At 42.9% G+C, this 14518-nt stretch overlaps 1 protein-coding gene across 1 annotated transcript; it reads right to left on the bottom strand.

Moving 5' to 3' along the window:
- Positions 1-292: 292 nt before the first annotated feature.
- Positions 293-13933, bottom strand: LOC119826012 (fibroblast growth factor receptor 3-like). Its single transcript, XM_042055938.1, is given in 6 exon segments — positions 293-429; positions 432-732; positions 734-998; positions 3403-3607; positions 5357-5495; positions 13868-13933. Coding segments are annotated over 6 exon segments (1113 nt in total).
- Between the last annotated feature and the right edge of the window lie 585 nt (positions 13934-14518).

Below are 14518 nucleotides of genomic sequence, written 5' to 3'. Positions count from 1 at the left end.
AGTTCTGAACTTTCTAATTAGTGTGTTTGTTTTTCTTAAAAAACAGGTGTATGTTTTTAGTAACAAAACAAATCCTATTAAGTCTGGATTAATGTGGTAATCCTGAAAGTAAGAGTCTTAAGTACCTCCCGATTTATCAAATGATGTGTAAACTTTCTTTTTCCTTTTTTTTCATTTTATATCCATAAACATTTACTGGGGCTTGGTCTATGGGATTCTTGGCCCCTCATGTCTGAGGCCTCCAATTCTTGGGTTGGGTTGGGGGCAGAAGGTTGTAGGTGAACAGTTATCTCTAAGGAACTGGGGCTCCTGGTATCCTCATCACCTGGCAAGCTCTTCTCAAAAGGCATTGATAGGTCCAGGTATACAAGTCATGTGTGCAGTTGACAGGCTTGTCCATGTGGTAGCTGTCTTTCAATAGCTTGAAAGCTCTTCCACTGGGATGCCAGGATATGGTGAGTCTCCCAGTGTAAAGATCTCCCAGAGCAGGACTCCAAAGGACCACACATCACTCTGGTGGGTGTAGACTCGGTCAAACAGGGACTCTGGTGCCATCCACTTCACAGGTAGCCGGCCATTTGTGCTCTTCTTATAGTATTCCAGATTGTGCACATCATGGGCAAAGCCAAAATCTGCAATCTTCATCACATTGTCCTCAGTCACCAACACGTTTCTGGCAGCCAAGTCTCTGTGAATACACTTCTGAGAAGCCAGGTACCCCATACCTTGGGCACACCTGATAGGCACACGACACTAGATCTTTGCAGGTAAGCTGTTCTTCTGGCAGCCTGGAGGCACTATAATATTCCATGCTTAGGGGCTTTTGTGCCCGCAGGAACTCCCGGAGGTTGCTCTTGGCTGCATACTCCATCAGCACAGACAATGGCCCACCCTATGTGCAGGTTTCCAGCAGGTTGATAATGTTCTTGTGCTTGCCAATAACTTTCATCATCTCCATCTCAGACACCAGAGATGCATAGGGCCCTCCAGTTGAGTCACTATGATGTGTAAACTTTCAAATCACTTTGCTATCAAGGAAATGCTAATTTCTCAAAAAATATTTAGCTTATATATTTCTTGAACAATTTTCATGAAAATGTCTTATTATAACCTATGTTAAAAAACAGAATTCATAATAAAATCCCAACAGAGAGAAGGGTCAGTGGACACAAAGTCCACTTTTTAATTATGTAGCTGGCAGCTGCTGGGAGGAAATCAGTTTTATTCAATACACAGGCAATGTATTGATATGATTGGCACTCCAGGGCAGGAATCATGCTCAGGAGCAGCTGGCCAACACAAAATTCTGTAATTCCATGGTGTGTGTGTGTGTGTGTGTGTGTGTGTGTGTGTACATTTTTCGATTTACTTTTGGTTAGTTTTTTAAGAGAGGGAAAGAATATGGGTTGGATGGCTAGGGAGAGGACAGAGATATGGAAAGTGTTAGAGGAGGGTAAAATAAGATAAACAGATATTGTGTGGATATTACAAATTAATTAATTAAATAAAAACAGAATTTGTGTTAATTTTTAGTATTTGATCTTCTTTGCATCATATAGAAGATTCCTATACATATTAAAACTATTATAGAATGACAGCTTTAGCTTACTTTTATTCTTATATTATGGGAAACATGTATATAAAAGAAATATATGGAATTAGCTTTCTACTAGGAAAGCCCATAATAATGGAATATTGCAAAGTTTGTTGGCTCTTTTATGTTTCATTACTAAAGCTTTTTAAAAATTCTAACACAGGAAATTATAATTAAAGAAGAAATAATTGGACTTTGCTAAGTGTGGAAAATATATTGAAATTTTGTATACCTCTAATGATTTTTAAAATGTGTATATAAGTAAGAGATGCATTAGATTCAGTACTAATAAATACTAGGCAATATAACTAGTAAATGCATATAAAAATATTAATGTGTTTTATGGCATAATGAGATACAAATTAAATCAATAGGCTAGGGTTTCTATCTTGTTTTCTTTAGATATCTGTAATAGGATGAATGATAAGGGAACTAAAGTCTGAGTGTTAAATCGCTGTGGTCGTTTGAATGAAAGCCTTTTCCCCATACAGTCAGGAACTTGAATACTTGGATCCTAGTTGGTGATGCTATTTTTGGGAAATGTGGGTGGTTTCGCTTTGGAGGAACTGTTACCCAGGGTGGGCTTTGAGATTAATAGCCCCACTGCAATTTTAGTTTGTTGTCTTTGGTTTGCGATTGTAATTGAAGATGTGAACTCGTAGCGTCCTGCCTCTGAACCTGTGCCTGCCACTTGATGGGTGGATTCTTATACACTATATACACTATTTACACTATATATTCTTATACACTCTGTACACTCTTATACACTATATACACTTTTTCTTCTATAAGTTGCCTTGGTCATGGCGTTGCAGGAACAGGAAAGCAACTAACACATTCACAATCATTCAAGGTCACAAATTTACTTTCTCCACTGGGATAACTTTCTTAACAAGGGCTCATGACCCAGTTGAACTTTCACTTTCCAATGTGCAATGGCAACCTAAGAAACCACTTTTCAAGACAAGAAGTGGCCAGGGACAGAATGCAAGACACCCGGGCCTCTGAGCTTTCAACTACCTAGTAGGAAAGGCATTCTGCTTCAAATGTAACTTAAATCAAAAGGGAAGGCACGCACTATATCTCCCTGGATGGATCAAGGAGGAAAAACAACAACAACAACAACAACAAAACTAGTCCACGGGACTGGTCACAACATGACAGACATATTTCAGTTATATAATTTATTTTTTTTAATATTAAAAGCTAGACTCTGTTTCTGGCATAGTGCTTCATTTTGTCCTGACTTGTTAATTATAATATAGTTTTAACAAGGGAAAACTCAAATCTAGGGTTCTCTCAAAGCAAGCGGAGCAAGAAGGCACTGACTTGAATCCGAATACCCACTATGTCTTTAAGTTCCAACTCTGCTGACCTAATTCTGCCTAGAATGTTCTGACTCTTGGATGTTTGAGAAGTCAGAGGCTTGTTATATTTAAAATGAGGACTGCAGTGCTGGATTGGGAGCAGCAACGGCTGAGTGAGACTCAGATAAACCAAGTACGTGGCATACTCTAGGGATGCAGACTCAGATAAACCAAGCACGTGACATACTCGAGGGACACCAGATTTCCTCTGAACCTCTTCGGTTTCCTTCCCTGCCTCCTTGCAGATCACGTGACTTTGAATTATCAGATTCCCAGAGGGTTTTGTTCTTTTTTTTTTTTGTTTTTTAACTCTGATCCCCCATCTATTTTTTTCCTTTTCTGGAACTTACTGAAATTACAAAATGATTATATGAAATATTTTTGGTTGAGGTAGTCCTCTGAGTCTAATAATCCCTGGTCTCTTAGACACCCATCAAATACATGAACATGATTCTCATTGTCTCACTGAGTATCAGGGCAGAATCTGGCATGAGGTACAAGGCTATCTTACTAAAGAAAACACATGACACGGTTTCAGTTACGGCTGGGACCCAGCTCCAGCTCTTCAATTCATGCCACACCGAGTGGTGCCCATCACCAAATGACTCATCATAGCTAGAAGGTGTGGAAAACGCATCTCCAAGACCTATACAATGCAGGAAAATCCCTCTTTAAAATGAGTAGCATAGGGCTGGAGAGATGGCTCAGTGGTTAAGAGCATTGTCTGCTCTTCTAAAGGTCCTGAGTTCAATTCGCAGCAACCACATGGTGGCTCACAACCATCTGTAATGAGGCTTGCAGGAAGAATACTGTATACATAATTAAAAAAAGTAAATATCTAAAAAAAAAACAAAATAAAATGAGTAGCATACATATTAAAGCTTAAGAAGAACAAGCCAAAAGTTTGACATCTGTCAGCATATGAGCATACATACATGTATATATGTGCAAGTATCTCTTTCCTCTTGTATTGTTTCAGGAGACACGTTAAATCTCAAAGCAATTATGAGATGACAAAATTCAACTGCTTCCTTTCATAAACGTTGAAAATGATATAAGATGTTTAAATATTTTTAAATTTTATTTTAAATGCATGCGATTTTTATTTGCATAATTTTATTCTATAAGGTTAAAAATTCAAGAGCAGTATTAAATGAAAATGTACGTATTTTTAGATGTTTCTTAAGCATTGATTGAGGGTTTCTCACCTGCCAGCTACATTTCTTGTAAGACAGGGATGAAAGGATACAGAAATAGTACCTGGGGGAGCATAGTGGGAGAGACAAATAACAAATAGGTGAAATTTGCCTGGGCTATGATAAAACTGTGTGTGTGCATGTGTACGTGTGTGTGTGTGTGTGTGTGTGTGTGTGTGTGTGTGTGTGTGCGTGCGTGAATGTAAGTGAGCATTGTGTTTGTGTGTTGCATGACTTATACATGATACATGAGAACAAATGTTATTCCTGATGTATTATTCCAGATTACTGATGGTAGACCAAAGAAACAATTTTCTCCAAGCCTAGTCTGGTAAGGCAATAAGACGATAGAAACTACTAACAGGAGCATGGCTGAGTGGTGACCTGGGGGAGAATGGATGCTTCAAAGTCAGTTACATTACTGACAAGCTCATCCAAGCATGGGTAATGAATTATAAACTGAATCCTTGGAATGTCTGACACAACTTGCAGACAACTGGGCCAACAAGGGGTCTCCTCTCCCAAGCAATTTTTACAGTTTTATGTAACTGTGGGGAAAGTGCCTTATGAAACTTAGAAATTTCAGGAGATCCTGAGCCTCACAAGTATCATTTACTTCCTGGGATTTATGAGCCCTCCTCTTCTTGATGGACAAGCTCAGGACAAAGGCAATATCTATTGCAATGTGTTTTCTGTTACACAGAAGGGATGCCAGTATCAGAATCTGGAAAGACTTCTTCGAAGGCTGAATACTAGAGTGACATTTTCAAGGATCAGGAGGTATTTCCCAAAGGCTCTGGAATTAATCCCTTTCCATTTGTAATGGACCAAGAAACATCGCCAGCCAACAGAAGGAATTATGGTGAGGCGTGGAAGTCAGTCTTGGGTTAACAACTTGCAGAATTAATGAGAAGCCAAGACTGCTCTGGCCCCCTTATGCCTGACTTCCTTCTAAATTGTTTCAGTCTTCTAACATCTGCTTCTTGAGTCAGCCATCTGCCCTGGACATAAGAGCCAGCCTTGCCACAAGAAAACTGGTTGTGCGCTGGACCTTGAAATGAAGCTAGCATCAAATACCATATTTTTTGTGATCCCTGATCATGGAGTTCTTTGTCTAGAACACCAAACTTTCTGGGGTCAGTGGCCATCCACAGACAAGCAGGCTAGCCATTGGCAGCCTTTCAGACTTCTTGTTGTACTTTCCACAAAATAGGATGTGAAAGCATCAGTGAGCCTGATTCCTGAACTGATGGTGACACCTGGATGCGGTGAGAGAAGGACCAAAACCTTGGGAAATGGGGTCAAATTCGGATATGTTTCTACAGTACTGTGGTTCAGCTACAAAAAGAAATCCCAGATTTCCCTCAAAGAATGACTTATGAGTGAGTACATACTGTGTTTGTCTTCCTGGGTTCTGGGTTCCCTCACTTGGGATTTTTTTTTCCCAGTTTCATCCTTTCACCTGTAAATTTCAAGATGTCCTATTCCCCCAAGCTCTCCCCATCCTCCACTTCACACTTTTCTCTCCCCATCCTCCCATCCCCCCATCCCACCCCACCCCCATGTTCCCATTTTTTGTCCGGCAATCTTGTCTACTTCCAGTATCCAGGAGGATAACTATATGTTTTTCTTTGGGTTCACCTTCTTATATAGCTTCTCTAGGATTTTTTTACGAATTATAGGCTCAATGTCCTTTATTTATGGCTAGAAACCAATTATGAGTGAGTACATCCCATGTTCTACTTTTTGGGCCTGGGTTACCTCGCTCAGGATAGTGTTTTCTATTTCCATCCATTTGCATGCAAAATTCAAGATGTCATTGTTTTTTACCGCCGAGTAGTACTCTAATATGTATATATTCCACACTTTCTTCATCCATTCTTCCACTGAAGGGCATCTAGGTTGTTTCCAGGTTCTGGCTATTACAAATAATGCTGCTATAAACATAGTTGAACAAATGCTTTTGTAATATGATTGGGCATCTCTTGGGTAAATTCCCAATAGTGGGATTGCTGGGTCCTGGGGTAGGTTGATCCCAAATTTCCTGAGAAACCTCCACACTGCTTTCCAAAGTGGTTGCACAAGTTTGCATTCCCACCAGCAATAGATGAGTGTACCCCTTATTCCACATCCTCTCCAGCAAGGTTGGGATATAGGAAGAGTGGATATGGGAACAAGGAATTATATATCTTAGTTAAGGGAGCCATTCTAGGGTTGGCAGAGACTTGACTCTAGAGGGGTTCCCAGGTGTCTAGGAAGATGCCCCCAGCTAGGTCCTTGGGCAGCTGAGGAGAGGGTACCAGAAATGTCCAGATCCTATTGTCATACTCATGAATATCTTGCATATCACCATAGAACCTTCACCTGGCATTGGATGGAGAAAATGACAGAGCCCCACATAGGAGCACCAGACTGAGCTCTCAAGGTCCTGATGAGGAGCAAAAGGAGGGAGATCATGAGCAAGGAAGCCAGGACCGCGAGAAGTGCTTTTACCCATTGAGACGGTGGGACAGATCTAACGGGAGACCACCAAGTCCAGTCGGAATGGGACTGATGGAACAGGGGACCAAACCGGACTCTCTGAATGTGGCTGATGATGGAGGAGGACTGAGAAACCAAGGACAATGGCAATGAACATGAACTCTACAGCATGGACGGGCTCACTGTGAGCCTTGTCAGTTTGGTTGCTCACCTTGGACTTAGGGGGAGCTGGGAGGACCTTGGACTTAACATAGTGAAGGGAACCCTGATGGCTCTTTGTCTTTGGAGAGGGGTGGAGTGGGGGTATGGGTGGAAGGGAGGGGAGGGAAGGGGGAGGAGGAGGGGAGGAGATGGAAATCTTGAATAAAAAAATGAGAAAAATAAAAAAATTCAAGATGTCATTATCTGTTACTGCTAAGTAGTACTCCATTGTGTAAATGTACCACATTTTCTTTATCTATTTTTCAGTTGAGGGGGCATCTAGGTTATTTCCATGTCCTGGCTATTATGAATAATGTTGCTATGAACACAGTTGAGCAAATGTCCTTGTGGTATGACTGTGCATCCTTTGCCATATACCTAAAAGTGATATTGCTGGGTCTTAAGTGGATTCATTTCCAATTTTCTGAAAAACTGCCATACTGATTTCCAAAGTAGCTGTATAAGTTTACACTCCCACCAGCAATGGAGGAGTGTTCCCCTTACTCCATATCCTCTCCAGCATAAGCTGTCATCAGTGTTTTTTTTATCTTATCCATTCTGACTGGTATAATATGGTATCTCAGAGTCATTTTGATTTTCATTTCTCTGATGGCTAAGGATGGTGGGCAATTTCTTAAGTGTTTTTCAGTCATTTGAGATTCTTCTGTTGAGAATTCTGTTGGGATCTGTACCAATTTTTGATTGGATTATTTGGTATTTTGATGTCTAGTTTCTTGAATATATTAGATGTAAAGCAAAGGATAACCAGCCTATAGTCCACACCCCAGAGAAGCTAAGTAACAAGGAGAGCCCTAAGACAGACATAAATGGATTCCCCTGGGAAGGGAAAATGGTGGGGGGAGAAGGAAGTATAGAAGGGGAGGAGGAGGGAAAAAGGGGAGGAGGAAGGTGAACATAAGGGATTGAGATGGGGGAAGGACAGAGAGGGTGAGCAAGGAAAGAGATATCTTGATTGAGGGAGCTATTATGGGGCTAGTGAGAAACCTGGCACTAAGGAAATTCCCAGGAATCCACAAGGATGACCCCAGCTAAGACCCTAAGCAATAGTGGGAAGAGTACCTGAATTGGCCTTGCCCTATAATCAGATTGATGATTACCTTAATTGTTATCATAGAACCTTCATCCAGCAATTGATAGAAGCAGATGCAGAGATCTACAGTGAAGCACTGGACCAGTTGAAAAGAGGGAAGAGCTATAATATGAGCAAAAGGGTTAAGACCATGACAGGGATACCCACAGAAGCAGCGGACTTGAGCTAGTGGGAGCTCACTGATTCTAGACTGACAGTGGTAGAACCTGCATAGGACCAAACCAGGCCCTCTGAATGTGAGTGACAATTGTGTGACTTGGGCAGTCTGTGGGGCCATTGACAATAGGACCAGAACTTATCCCTAGTGCTTGAGCTGGCTTTTTGGAGCTCATCCTCTTTGGAGGGATAACTTGCTCAGCCTAGATATAGGGGGAAAGGCCGAGGTCTTGACTCAAGTGTTATGGTAGACTTTGGTGACTTTCCAAAGCAAGCCTTATCCTCTCCAAGGATGGGGGGTGAGGTGGAGGGAAGGTGGGGAGAGTGGGAGTAGGGGAGGAAGTGGTAACTGGGATTGTTATGTAAATTAGAAAAGACTGTTTAAAAATAAATAAATTTAAAATAAAAATGACTTATGGACTGTAGGGAATATAAATGATATATGTTGCTTCTTTTCTTTTTGCTTCTTTTTTTTTTGTCAGGGAGTTAAATGAAACAAAGAAAGCTCAGTCTCATTCTGAGTTTTCCTGGAGGCAGGATCACCATTTTTGGACTGAGGCTGAGGTAAAGCCAGTGGCTGGCTACTTTGCTTTTCTGACCTTCAGGTTGACCCCAATTTCTTTTTTTTTAATTAAAAATTTCTGCCTCCTTCCCGCCTCCCATTTACGCCCCTCCCCCCTCCACACCCCCTCCCTTTCCTGTCCAGAGAGCAGTAAGGGTTCCCTGCCCTGTGGGAAGTCCAAGTTCCTCCCCCCTCCATCCAGTTCCAGGAAGGTGAGCATCCAAACAGGCCAGCCCCCCCCCCCCAAAGCCAGTATGAGTAGTAGGATCCAAATCAAGTGTCGTTGTCCTTGGCTTCTCAGCAGCCCTCATTGACTGCCATGTTCAGGGAGACCGATTTTATCTCATGCTTTTTCAGACCCAGTCCAGCTGGGCTTGGTAAGCTCTGAAGATATTAGCCCCACCATCTCAGTGGATGGGAGCACTCCTTGCAGTCCAGACTTCCTTGCTCATGTTTTCCCCCCTTTTGCTCCTCATTTGGTCCTTGGGCGCTCAGTCCGGTGCACCAATGTGTGGCTCTGTCTCTACCTCCATCCATCGCCAGATGAAGGTTCCCTCACGGTCCTGACTTTCTTTCTCATGTTCTTCCTCCTTCTGCTCCTCGTCAGGACATTGGGAGCTCAGTCCGGTCCTCCAATGTGGGGCTCCGTCTCTATCTCCATCCATTGCCAGATGAAGGTTCTATGGTGATATGCAAGATAATCATCAGTATGGCTATAGGATCTGGCCTTTTCCGACTCCCTCTCCTCAGCTGTCCACGGAACTAGCTGGACTAGGGGGCGTCTCCCTGGATACCTGGGAACCCCTCTAGAGTCAAGTCTCTTAATAATCCTAAGATGGCTTCCTTAAAAGCATATATCTTAATTTATGGAGCCATCTGAGGGTTGTCAAGAGATTTGACTCTAGAGGGGTTCCCAGGTTTCCAGGGAGACGCCCCCAGCTAGTTCCTTGGGCAGCTGAGGAGAGGGAGCCTGAAAAGGCCAGTTCCTATAGCCATACTGATGAATTTCTTGTATATCACCATAGAACCTCCACCTGGTGATAGATGAAGAAAATGACTGAGCCCCACATTGGAGCACCGGACTGAGCTCCCAAGGTCCTGATGAGGAGCAGAAGGAGAGAGAACATAAGGAAGAAAGTCAGGACCGTGAGGGGTGCGTTCACCCATGGAGACGGTGGCACAGAACTAACGGGAGATCACCAACTCCAGTTGGAATGGGACTGATGGAACATGAGACCAAACTGGACTCTCTGAATGTGGCCGATGGTGGAGGATGACTGAGAAGCCAAGGACAAAGGCACTGGGCTTTGATTCTTCTGCATGGACAGGCTCTGTGGGAGCCTTCTCAGCTTGGTTGATCACCTTCCTGGACCTGGGGGGAGTTGGGAGGACCTTGGTCTTAACATAGAGTAGGGAACCCCGATGGCTCCTTGGCCTGGAGAGGGAGGGAGGGGGGTATGAGTGGAAGGGAGAGGAGGGAAGGGGGAGGAGAAGGGGCAGAGATGGAAATTTAATAGAAAATAAAATTTAAAAAAAGATGGCTCCCTTAATTAAGATATATGCTTCCCTGCTCCCACATCCACCCCTTCCATATCCCAAGCATCCCATTCCCCCAAGCTCTCCCCATCCTCCCCTTTATGCCTTTCTCTCCTCATCTCCCCCTGCCCCTAACCTGACCCCAATTTCTGTCTCTGAGTTTGTATTAATTGTACTTCCCTCCTCTCCTTTTCTCTCCCTCCCTCCCTTTCTCTTTCCCTCCTTTCCCCCTCCCTCCCTTTTTTTCCCTTCTTAAATAAAACTTTAAATGAGGCAATTCTTTCTCTTTGTCTACAGGGTCAAATCTACAATTTTTATCATCCCAGTGGTTTCTCCCAGTGACTTTCATAAATCACACAGAGCCACTCCAGAACAGAGAGTGTGATACAGAGAGTAATTCTTGAGTTTCATTTCTCAGTCTATTCCTCAATGGCTAGTGTGTGGGGTGTGGGTCATGCAATGAGTCTACCCTTGTCAAATACATCTTGGGCACTGCTTACAATGGCTTAAAAAGTATAGCTTTTTTTCTTGCTAACATCAACTTATGTGTTCAGAAATTAGAAAAAGAAAGAGTGGGACGGAGGAAGGAGAGAGACAAAGAGAGAGATGAGGAAAGAGCGGAGGTGAAGGGTGGAAAGGGGAGGAGAATAGAAGAAATAAAGAGAAAAGATAAGAGGAAGAGAAGAAAAAAGGAGAGGAATGGGAAAGAGAGGAAACATCTATTACCTCTGTCCTAGGATTTTCATCTTGTCCTGTGGATGTACATCAGGAAGTCCTTTTGTTTATCACATGAGCCTGTGACATCTTGTCCCAGTTCTTTTGGTGTTGGTGGAGATTTCTGGAAACCTCAGCATTCACATTCTTTTGTCTGCCTATCCTTACCTGGTCTGCACCTTATCTAAGATGTCCTGCTTTTCACATCATCTGTGGGCAAAGCAAGGCACCTGAGTGGAAAATGGAAGGACTGTCGTGTGTCTTCCTGCCTTGGACAGGAAAGGAAGAAAGGCTCTTCTAAGGGCTCATTCTTATAGCTACTACTCCAGGCTCTGATTTTGTCTACGTTGCTTATCTAAGATGCTATGAACACTCAACCAGAAGGTACAGGAACTAGTGTTCTCTCTGCTGTTGCTGAAGCTGTCCCTAACTTCCAATGCTAAGTGTTGGGAATCTCCCTCCACTTGATCTCACTCCTCCATTCCAAACCCCACCCAGCCCCATTCTTCCCATTCCAGACCCCTCCCCTTAGAAAGTCCTTCAAGCATCAGTTCCTCCCCAGAGATTCCTAAAGCCATGCTGACTGAGTATTTTAGACCTGGTCCATGAACCTACCACGTGATTTTACTCCATCTGTTTCCCTGAGATCACCTGGAAATTTTAGCTCATTAAACCTGGGCTTTTAATCCAGCCTGATCTGACTCATTGCATTGGCAGAGAAACCCACTAACCAGAGATTTTCAAAACACTTATCACTAAGAACATTGAATCAGAAAGTATGAGAAGCAGTGCTCAAGCTGACCCTAACACCCAACGCTGATAACATTCAATCAGAAGGCACCAAAGCAGGGTTCTGTCTGCTCTTGCTGAAACTGTCCCTAACACCCAATGCTAAGAACATTCAATAAGCAGTACAGGAAACAGTGTTCGCTCTGCGGTGGCAGTAAGCTTTGTGGACTGAGTGCTTGTAAGACAGTTACACCAAGAGCAAGGTATATGTTGTGAACCATTGGAAATTCATACCATTTAAAACTGGCTTTTCTTCCTTCCTCTTCTCTCTTCCTTTTTTCTCTTCTATTTCTTTTTTGTACTCTTTTCCTATCCTTTCCACCTTTGCCATTTTCCCTTTTTGCTTTGCTTCTATTCACTTATTAAAAAACCCAGTAGTGCAAGCATTACACTAAGAATCAAAGAAAAATATTGAAAAAAACCCGTTACTGCTTTTAGAATCCATACAATCCAGTGTTGGGAAAAACATACAAGCAAGTATGAGGTTTGGAACTAACCACATGTTTTAAAGGAAAGGAAAGATTTACTATGTGATCTACCTTGTACTTGAATATCCTAAGCATTCTAGACTCCTAACTGAGGCAATTTCTCAGTTGATATTCCCTCGGGCATACCAAATTGAAAACAAACAGTGAGATACCATAGAACACCCCAACCACTACAAGCCATTGTCAATGCTCTTGGTTACCCTTGATGGTAAGAGCCCTATTGCTGAATACAGTGCATCCTTGAGTCATGGCACTTAGAATAATGAAGCTGAAGCTGACATGAAGCCTTCATCACTACTGGTTAGTTTTCATAGTACTTTGCATGCTAACAGAAAAATATTACCTTTCTTACCCAGCTGTGAACCTTATAAATTATAACAATGTGTAACCTGACAAGATGTGCTCACTGGTATAACTGTGTCATGAATATCATGGAACTAAGCAATCAATTTCTAACTAGATTGAAATCCTGTTTCAAAAGATGAAACCCATATTTGGCACCATTATGGGTCCAGGGTAGTTTGACGTAATCTCATAGGGAGTGACACTATTAGGGTGTATGTGTGTGGCCTTGTTGGAGGAAGTGTGTAACTGTAGGGGTGGGTTTGAGGTTTCCTATTCTCAGGATACCACCCAGTGTGTCAGTTGACTTCCTGTTGCCTGCAAGATGTAGCACCCTCAGGTCCAGTCTGTTTTCATGCCTCCATGGTCCCCGCCATGAAGATAATGGACTAAATCTCTGAAACTGTAGCCACCACCCCAGTTAAATGTTTCCTTTAGAAGAGTTTCTGTGGCCATGGTGCCTCTTCACAGCAATAGAAACCCCAACTAAGACAGGGTCCAAGAATCTTTAACTAGACAAGCAATAGGCACTAAGGGAGAATCGATCAGAATTATTTTGATAAAAGAATATAATATTAAACAGGTTCCTAGTCACTTATCATAGCCACATATAAATGAATCCTCTCAGACTTCTATTTGCAGTAGATGGTGATTAATACAGAGATCCATACCTGGCCAAGGTTCAGAGAGTAAATTAGATTAGATAATTAGAGTAAATGATATTAGAGAATGCTCAGCCATGATGGAGCATAATCACCACACCCCTGCTCCCAAGGATCAAAGAGAATAGCAGAAGATGAGACATAAATAGTTTAAGAGTCGTGCACGGTAGATAACTGCAAGAAAACATTGTCTTAGGAAAGCACCAAGAAAGCTGCACATATGAACTTACAATCATGGCAACAGCATGTGCAAGCTCAGGACAGACTAAATTCCAGCATGGAGAGAGGAGCTGGTCATGAAGTCTCACCCAGTGCTGAGGAGCTTTTGGCAACTGCTATCTTCTAGGAGATCCAGTTTTCTCTATGAGCGTAGCATCTGGTGAGTCGGCAATGCTCCAGGGCAAGATCAGTCATCTGAGAACATTTGAGCACCAGAAGTTGGTCTTGATAGGGTTTACACACACACACACACACACACACACACACACACACACACACGACACATAAATACATCACTTTAAGCCATAACCTTTCCCTTCTTTGTTTCTAAGACTTCATGTTAGAATTAAAATAAAGCATAGTCTATCTCCAGTCCACTCCTACTGGTGTCTTTGGTGGTCATCTCGCTGTCCTGGATGCTGAGGTCTCCCTTACAACCAAGGATATACCTTTCCCAATGGTCTCCCTGGCCTCTTGAGGGACTTTGATTCTGCATCCCACTGCGAAGTCTCCATTTCTCTCGATGACCCTGGAGTATCTGCTGCAGCTGATGAGAGAGGTGGAGTAGGAGAGGTCACAAGTCAATTTCGGGAGACATCTCCCTCATCCTGACAAGTGATGCATGCTCGCTAGGGTAAGGAGAACCTTCCGGTTGAGGTCCAGGTATAGGAAGAAGACAAAGCAGCTTCAGTGCTGCACTGTGACAGGACGGGCTGTCCATCCTCAGCATGGAGCTGCTGTGAGTGTCCAGAGAGATGGTAGGAAGCAGAGAACGTGTGAACAGAGACTGTTCTTTCAGGCTTTCAAGGAAAACCTTCCCCTTTGTTTAGAGGCACCAGCCTTCATTTGCTTGCGGGCTAGGGCTTTCCTGAGCCACAAGACTTTTAGTGCTAACCCCGAGAATGCCTTTCATACACAAAAGTGCTTGTTCATCTACAACTGGAAGAGCGACCACTGGTGGAATAATGCCTGAAATCACTTTCCCCATCACTGGGCTCTGCAACGTAGTCCCTCATGGTTCACTTGCACATGTTTCTGATGTGCGCCTTTCATCCATCTATACAACATTCATCCTACTCCATCTGCCTTTGTCTAAAGGG

This window comes from Arvicola amphibius, chromosome 11, assembly GCF_903992535.2.
Source record: "Arvicola amphibius chromosome 11, mArvAmp1.2, whole genome shotgun sequence".
In the NCBI taxonomy this organism is placed as follows: domain Eukaryota; kingdom Metazoa; phylum Chordata; class Mammalia; order Rodentia; family Cricetidae; genus Arvicola; species Arvicola amphibius.
Note: the sequence above shows the minus strand (reverse complement) of the source record. Positions and strands in the feature narration are given on the sequence as shown.